The sequence below is a fragment of the Plectropomus leopardus genome, chromosome 7 (genome assembly GCF_008729295.1).
Source record: "Plectropomus leopardus isolate mb chromosome 7, YSFRI_Pleo_2.0, whole genome shotgun sequence".
Taxonomy (NCBI): Eukaryota; Metazoa; Chordata; class Actinopteri; order Perciformes; family Serranidae; genus Plectropomus; species Plectropomus leopardus.
Window position 1 is genome coordinate 22,516,825 of NC_056469.1, and position 8,645 is coordinate 22,525,469.

Below are 8,645 nucleotides of genomic sequence, written 5' to 3' on the forward strand. Positions count from 1 at the left end.
ACCTTTAAGTACCATTTTGGGTGTTGTTCTCATGTATTGTTTTACAAAACAATTTCAACTTGTGTCACAAATCACAAAAAAAAAAAAAATGCTACTTATTTAATCGAGGAACCATCATTCTCAATATGTAGTGTTTTTAGTGTTCAACATGTGGAACAAAACAACTTTTTCTAATTTACCGTCACTGTCACATACAGCAGCATGTGTGAAATTATGATATGAAAAAAACAAAACATCAGAGTTAATTTGCAGCAGCCATTAGCCAGCTGTGGAAACTTTTTTGCTGCGGCAGATGAGGAAAAGGAAGAATCACAGAGTAAAGGGTGCACTAAAATTCATGAATAAAACATTAAGCATCGGGACACATGACATTTTATTTTTGTTGTTGTTTATATCTACAATTTCGGGTTTGCATACAGATTTTTTTTAATTTAATTTAATTTTTTTGTAGCTGAGCGCAGAATTTGCATTTGATGCTGCAGCAGAATGTTGAGAATCTCTTTTGGTTATTTATGTCAGTTAATCTTACCCACAGATTAACTTTCATTAAACACAATTAACCCTAAACTTTCAGTTTAAGCATGTTTTTCATAACGCTTACCCTTCCCAGTCCAATGAGGAGCAATGTTTATAATAGTGTTAACATCAAATCTGTGAATAAAGTCTCTCTGCTGCCTCATGTCATCATCACTGGAGTGGTTTCAGTTGTCAGAGTGGGCACGTAGCGGTCCATCACATTGTTGATCCACCTAATGTACTTGCACAGCTTGGTGTAGACGGTGGGGTCAGCTGGATTCCTGCAGCCGTGACTGAACCACCGCACACCCTGCAGCTGGCCCTTGCACACCATCACACTGCCACTATCATACTGGAGGGAGAGGGGAGAGAAAATGAGACTCTGTTGTTTTTGTGTATGGTTAAAATGAAATGAAAATGCTGTGGGAGGCAGAGAAATACAGCAGCGTGATTCACGTGTGATCGTGCTCACCATGCAGTTATCTGTGTTTGCTTGTCCAGCGCAGACCATGCCCGGGCTCCAGAACAGGAACTCGGGGAACGTGTTCATGCAAGTCTGGTCATCCACAACAGGCACAGTTATACACCTCAGGCGTGGAGAGGGCTCATCTGTTTCCAAGAGCAAGAAGGTGGGCTATTACTCAAACTTATAGGTATCCCATCTGAATCTTTAACATCAGTTTATTCATTATGATTTATTTTGTGCTATCACTCATCAATCTGTCACTCATTCTTCAACAAAAGCTCCCTTCCCTCCCTTCTCCAGCTCTGTGGATTACTTCCTATTTTTATGCATTGCCACTTCTTGCACTGGAGCATTAAGGTCTAAACCTTGAGTAAATACTATTTTCAAGGTCTACCTCTTTTAATTAGTCCTGATCACTGACTGGGCATTTTGACAGGCAATTAGAAAGCACTCTGATTAAAGAAAGCCATTTTTAGTCGTTATTAAAACAGAATGTTCATGCCTTGTTAGCGGCGCGATGACCAGAATACTGATGAGCTTTTTTGCAAGTGCATGACCACCTGCTGATCAGTATTTCCCTGAGTCACTGTGAAAATGTAAAAGTAGTACATTTTGTATTTCTTTCTCTTTATCAAGCATACATTTCTGATAAATGTTTCCTGCTAGAGTGAGTGTTTCTCTTGTTCCCTGGAGTCACTACATGTGCATTAGCTTTCAAAGAGCACTATATAATAGCTTTTTGCGACCATTAATAACAGCAAGCATTTCAACATGCAAAGCCAGCTGGTATACATCTACTTATTAATGTACTTCAGTCAAGGGGAAGGGGTTTATAAAGAATTTCAAAAAAATAAAAAAATTATTGCACCATAGTTACTATATTTAGATAAACCATCATGGCTCATAAGATTTTGTCAACAATGTAGACAAAGTGGTGTATATTAATCATTTAATGTATTATTATTTTGGGAACTTTTCTCCCCTCAAGTACACAGTGGCCTCTTTCCCCCAGGCCTTATTTAAAGGGTTAGTTCACAATTTTGGCATTGTAGATTAATTGAATTTTATTTGTTGCTCACAGCATTCACAAAAACATGTAAAATTCAACACTTCTTTTCAGAATCAGTGCCCAAATACAGAAGCTGGAGCTGAATACATAATCCACATCACCAACTGTCTACAAATTTCAAGGGATTATTTTCCGCTGCAGACAGGCTGTATAAAACTGTCCACAGCGGGGTCTGCTGAAATTTTCATCTCCACTGTATTTGAAGACATCCCTGAGATTCAAAACAGGTTTCAAAACATTCCCAAAAAGGTTTTACAAATGCATTCAGCATGTTTTTTCAGGCCTTACAGATACACACAAGGCATTTTGATGAGAAACGCTAAATGTAAAACAAATATTACCATAAAAGCTCTACAGGAGGCCTTAAGTTAGATCAAATATTCATAGGAAAGCTTGTAGGCCAGGGAATACTTGTAGACTGGATTAGTGAACACTGGCTTTGCTTCAATTATACTAAATTCTAATGTGGTGACAAGTTAATGAGGTGTAAAAGCCACAGTAGCTTCTTTAAATCCACTTACATTGATTCGGGATGGTGGATCCCCAGCCACTGACATGGCAAATCTCCCCAGGCTGAGGGCAGCGGCTGGGCAGAGGGATGGGCTGGACGTACTTGTTGAAGCGGGCGGGTGTCTCCAGACGGACCAGCGTGAGGCTGTGGAGGGGTGAGCGGTAGGGACTGTGACGGATTACATCAGCAACATAAATGTGCTGCTCAGTGCCCTCATACACCGTCACGTCATGTTCCCCAAGAGATGCAATGGTGGTGTACGATCTGCATGGACAAGGGAAAAGAGACTCTCAATTATTAAACTGAGGCAGACTTTTCAGGCCTCGGGCAGAAACAGGCCCATGACTGAGAAACAATGCCTTCAGACATGAGCAGCAGGTTAATGAATGTGGTTTAATAAAGGAGGGGCACAAGCGAAATTTGCAGTAGTTCTACCAACAATATCCACTCTCTCTAGCACTCACTACCCAAAACATGCATTGCTGATTGACTTGTCAAGGCAGATTGTATGTCTATAGACATATTTTTTTTTAATTGTAAAAAAACAAAAAAACAGACTTATTCATGAATCCTTCTCGTGAGGGAAACAAAAATTTTAAGACTTTTTTATTTTTTGGCTTCAGGAAAATTGTTCCAGACGTCAGAGTGGATGAAGACTGGAGGTCACGCTGAAAAGGCGGCAGTAGTTGGATTACAGGTAAAAAAAAAATTTTTTTTAAATCTGAAAATAAAAATGCTAGATTTTAATAATACATGTTTGAATTCTAACAAAGCAGAATATATCCAGCACCTCTGCTGGGTTTTACCAAGCCCAGATGGGATTTTATACTGTTGATATTTTGGTGAAATTGGATGTACATTAAGATTGCTGCTTAACCAAAACAAAGTTTTTTTTAATTGAATGTTTTGACTCTTTGAAGAATGAAAATCATAAAAAAAATCTCACTGCATACGAATAAGACACAAGAAAGCCTGACTTTGCTTTGCTTTGCTTATTTCTTGCCTTTATATATTTTTAGAAACTGATTTAAGTGTGCTCTTTAGCTGTATGATGAGAAAGTTTGTGACCTGGAAGGAAAAATTTTCACTGGACAGGAAGGGGATGAAAATCTGTAAATCAACTAAAACAATCAGACAAATGTAGTGAAGTACAAAGTAGCAAAGCAGAGAAATACTCAAGTAAAGGGAAGTCACCTGAGGTGAATAGGATAAATGTTTTAACTAATAGATGTCACCATTGTCACCATAGAACTTTCTCAGTTGATAACTTTTAGTAAGACAGTTATAAGACATTTAAATGTTATGTTATGTCTGTTTTTTTAGAGCCAGTCATTAAGGACAAAGCTGATGAAGGAAGTAGTTCAGATAACTACAGACCCATTGCTTTAGCTGGTGTTCTTTCAAAAGCCCTAGAAAGAATTCTTCTAGATAGATTAAATGAGTTCATTAACTCCACCGACCACCAGTTTGGTTTCAAAGCTAAACATGGCACTGACCTTTTTAGATATGCCATAAAGGAAATTGTGAACAAGTATAGGGGTCAAAATTATTCAGTCATTATGTGTTTTATTGATGCCTTTGACTTTGATCATGTAAATCATTCAAAGTTGTTTTTTAAACTGGATTAAAAAGGGGTTCCTAAATATATTGTAAGAGTTTTGGCGCACTGGTATGCCCACTCGACTATGCGTGTAAAATGGGGCAGTTGTACTGTATGTCATCCCCATTTGGTGTTGGTAATGGTGTGAGACAAGGGGGAATTTTCTCCCCCAGTTCTTTTTAATGTATATATTGATGGTCTGCGCTGGATGATGTATGCTCAGGCTCACATAAATTTGGTATTTGTTCAAATGAAGTGAAGGTATTTTTGTTCAGAGTATATTGTACACCACTTTATACTGCCCACTTGTGGTCTAACTACAAAAACACAACTTTACAGAGATTGCAGGTGGTTTATAATAATGCCATGAGATTATTACTCCAGAGATTTAGGTGGTGTAGTGCCAGTGAAATGTTTGTGTCTGCAGGAGTTAATACCCTCCAAGCCGTTTTAAGGAACCTCATGTATAAATTTATCTGCTGACTTGGTGGCTGTGAGAATGAGATAATACCAGCTCTATCTGACTATCTATCTATCTCTATCTCTATGAGGTATAGCACAACACGTCTCCAGTCCCAGCTGTGGAGACACTGGTATAGTTGTCTCTTTGTTGGACATTGATTGAACTATTTTTATGACGTGATCTTACTCTATTTATTGGATGTGATTTTTTTTTTTAATATGGACTCTGAGTCTGGAATAAAGGATTGATTGATTGACTGATTGAAATAATTAGGTGTCAATTTGCATGCATTTCCAGAATAGAAAACTGTTCAAAGTCAGCTTCAAAATTTTTTTTTTTTTTTTGCTTTGTTGCCATATTACAGTCAAAGGATTTCACAGAGGGAATTTTGCATTTTTCTTTTGTCACTCCAAACATAAGTTGATACTGTCAACAGTCATAAAAATAGTTTCTCCATGTTTTTAGGAGTTTTACATATATCAGATTATGAATAAAGTATGAATAAACCCCTCAGTAAACACCTTCAGAACATAGAATAAAGAAAATCTGTAAAGTTTGGTGTATTTAGGTGGTACTGAAGTTGAGATTTTTGGCTCAGATTATGAGAAAAAAAATAATTTTGAGCAAATGGCCTTAAAAGATATGTACTGTAAAGTTACAAACATTTGCAAACAAAAATGATAAATGAACAGACAGCACCATGAAGCTTCGTCAGTTGATTACTTCATAAAGACACTGTTACTGTTTTTATTTTACACGTTTTCTGATATTTTATGTTTAAATATGCCACTGAGGCATTATTTATAATGCATGCTTTTTGCTTACATTTCAGAACAGAAATCTAAACTAAAACAATCACCTACATTTTTATTTTGGATGGTTTTTCTCCACTAGTTTGGAAGAAGACATGTTATGGAAGGAAAATATCCCCAGATCTCAAAACTGGCCCGTGCATGAAAATGTATGTGTCAACCCACGTCGTCTTGCCTAAAGTACAAGTACCTCGAATTTGCACAGTGTTTGAATAGTTACATTTCACCGCTGGTCATTTTTACGTACGTGGGTGTACAGTCAAAGGAAGTTACTATCCACCATTCGTTAATGAGCGCTCCACTGCAGGACACTCCTCCACCTTTCAGATGGACCTGCCAGGGTCTGGAGTGTGGCTGGCACACCTTGTGGTCCTCTAGAGGAGAAGCTCCTGTAACACACAAACAAGACCAAAGAGAAACTAAATGGCTACTCAAATATTAATTCATTTTATTTTAGACATGCCATGATAAATATCTACCTGCAAGCCCCAGACCAACCAACAGAAGGAGAAGATTCATGTTGTTTTTGCCGCAGTCTTCTGTAGTTCTGATATTGTGACGTAGTCAATTATTCTGGATTATTTATACCTGCAAGATTTTTCCAGGACAGTGAACACACTTCTTTATTACTATCCAGCATCATTTCCAGTCAAGCCTTTATGATAGCATTATCAGATACATTTTTTTACACCTCCACTTAACAATATGTTCAGTTAGACAAACACGCCTTGTTTACCAGAAACAAGGAAGACCCTCATTTATTGTGCAAGATATTGTTCAGATATAATAGATTTGAGTTACAGTTTTTTGTGTTTTTGGTGAAGTTAATACCTTTTTTTTACAGCAAGAATCTGCTGTGCACAAATTCATTTGGTTTAGTGGGAAATATGAAAGCCATTTTTATGGCTAGTCTGTGCTTAGTGCACTCTAAAATGAATAATTGTGTCACAGATAAATGAACAAAGCTTTGTAGCACCAAAACAAGTAATTATAAAGGAAATAAGAGTGGCGATATTGTGCCCACTGCTGTTTATCAAGTTAATATTTCACCATGATGCAACTTTTAAGGCGTCTTCAATTATCACGGATTGCACAGCTCTGCTTCTGGGAAACCAAGATATTTGCTAATAGTGTTCTTTTTTCCGTTTTAGTCGCTAAAAAGTGAGTTGATCAGTTATCAGTTGATAAATAATGGCTTCCAAAATCACTTTTAAATATGGGTAGAGGGCTCTTTGCAAAGCCTGTTATCATTTCATGAGCTCAATTTTTGCGAAAAGATTTACATGATCATATAGTTAGTGGACTCTTTTCAATTCGACCCCAAACACCTCCTAAAACTTTCAGAATCATTAATGTTTTGCTAAATTATTTACTTCCTTAGTTGTTTTTCTGTTTTTCAAAGAGCAGAGTGGGTTTATTTATTCTTTTTACTTTATTGGTTACCCTGTTGAATGTTTAAAATAATAGACTTAGCCTGATATCAGCCATTAGTTTGTGGACTCCTGTGTTGAAGCCTCAATTTTGGCAAAGTGGCCATTGCCATCTTGGATTTTGAGCCAGAAGTGTTTATATTTGAACGAGAGGGTGGTGCTGTGACAGAGAGAGGGTTGGATCAGATTTGTAGAAGAAAGCTTGTCACTCAAAGCAACCCTGCTCTTAATTATGCATGACTTTGAGCCTTAATAACATTTGGTGAACTGGTGAATTATATAAAAATTTACCCTGTACATTTGTAATGAAAAATATGGGAAAAATAGCTACAGAGAACAGAAGTGTTTTTTGTTCCAGGCTGCAAATTGGTTTATTTCTGCTGTAAAGTTGGGCATTTTAATATGGGCGGTCTAAGGTGATTGACTCGCCTTTGGAGCCAGCCTCAGAGAAACTGCAGTTTTTGGCACTTTTACATTGGCTTCATTTTTCAGCTTTGAATGTTGCCACTTGTTCACCCATTAACTTATGCCACAGCATAATCTTCCTGGGGTTCACACATTAAAAGATGTCCATTAAAAACATTAATATATTTGCAAAAACAAGATCAAGAGCTATCAATATTAAAAATTATCAATATTTTCAAATGACCACATATTAATATTTATAAAATAAAGGCAAAGCTGATAATTACAACAATACAGCTGAGCACACAATTACAAGAAAAGTGATCGAATATTGTTTTTCCTCAACTACTGTAAGAAAACATGGCAAAGATGGGTCATTATGGGTCAAACTAGATTTTAATTTATCAGTTTTAGCAGTATGATATTGATTAAAGTAGATGTCAATATGAGCTCTTGTCTTGCTTTATGATGTAGAGAATTTGTATTCTCTGTTTAGCCACAGCTGCAGATGCCCACAGATTAAATCATATTAGTGTCAAAGCCAAATCAGGTCACAGTCGAAAATTTAAATTAAAAATTTGACACAAATTTGGATATCAAATACAAAATGCAGCTTCTTTCAAATTGTTACTGATACAGATGCTAGCACTTTATCTAAATTATATTATTATAATATTTATGTGATCACAGTAGTCAGCACCATAAGTTTCATTTCTATAAGAATCAAACACTTCCTGCATTCTGGTTAATTTTTATGCAGCACTTTGTGCTTTGGTCATGTATTTCATGTTATCAATACAAAAGTCCCCTACTACCTTTATTTTGTATTCGTGTCCCATGAACCCCCCCCCCCCAGACATCTGCTCCTATGGCAGTAGAAGTCCTACACAAATGTGTAGTTTGTCTTGTGTCCGTCTGCTGCTGTTTACATCATTAGTAACAACTAAACAAGATGAGCTATGTCTCTCATTTTGTTTGTGCTGGTTGCAGCTTCAGAGGGGACTACATGTTGTAGATTTATGCACTAATTAAAAATCACAACATTCTTGCATCACTGTTTGTCAGTATCCACAAAACAAACTTCACAGTTTTTGTTGTTTATTCATCTCCGTCGGTTTCTCTGCACTCACATTTTACATGTTGTTTCTTTTCATCCATTATTAATTGCAACAGAAGCCTCTGTTCTCGTGCTGCCTCAGCTGATAAAAGCATGGCGCCTCATCGCAGATCCGTACAGACGTAAGCACGTGATCCTTTGCATCATTGAGATAAAAGGAAGCACAGGGGAAATATGCACGATTTATTACACCAAACAGTAAACTAAATTCTTATTTATCAACCACAGACACCAATCTTTTTTGTATAAATATTTT

The 8,645-nt window shown here is 36.8% G+C and overlaps 1 protein-coding gene across 1 annotated transcript; it reads right to left on the reverse strand.

Annotated features, from left to right (window-relative positions):
• Positions 1–676: 676 nt before the first annotated feature.
• LOC121945192 (trypsinogen-like protein 3) lies at positions 677–5,956 on the reverse strand. The gene is made up of 5 exons (XM_042489244.1): positions 5,917–5,956; positions 5,685–5,826; positions 2,573–2,826; positions 989–1,125; positions 677–868 (listed from the first exon to the last, which is right to left on the reverse strand). The coding sequence occupies exons 1-5, from the start codon at positions 5,954–5,956 to the stop codon at positions 677–679; spliced, it is 765 nt and encodes a 254-aa protein (XP_042345178.1).
• Between the last annotated feature and the right edge of the window lie 2,689 nt (positions 5,957–8,645).

Excerpts from the sequence above, each read along its gene's own strand:
- LOC121945192 (XM_042489244.1), bottom strand. The coding sequence starts at position 5,956 with ATGAATCTTCTCCTTCTGTTGGTTGGTCTGGGGCTTGCAG. Across the intron at positions 5,827-5,916 it reads GGTTGGTCTGGGGCTTGCAG|GAGCTTCTCCTCTAGAGGAC; the intron begins GTAGATATTTAT and ends TGTGTGTTACAG. Across the intron at positions 869-988 it reads CAAACACAGATAACTGCATG|TATGATAGTGGCAGTGTGAT; the intron begins GTGAGCACGATC and ends CTCTCCCTCCAG.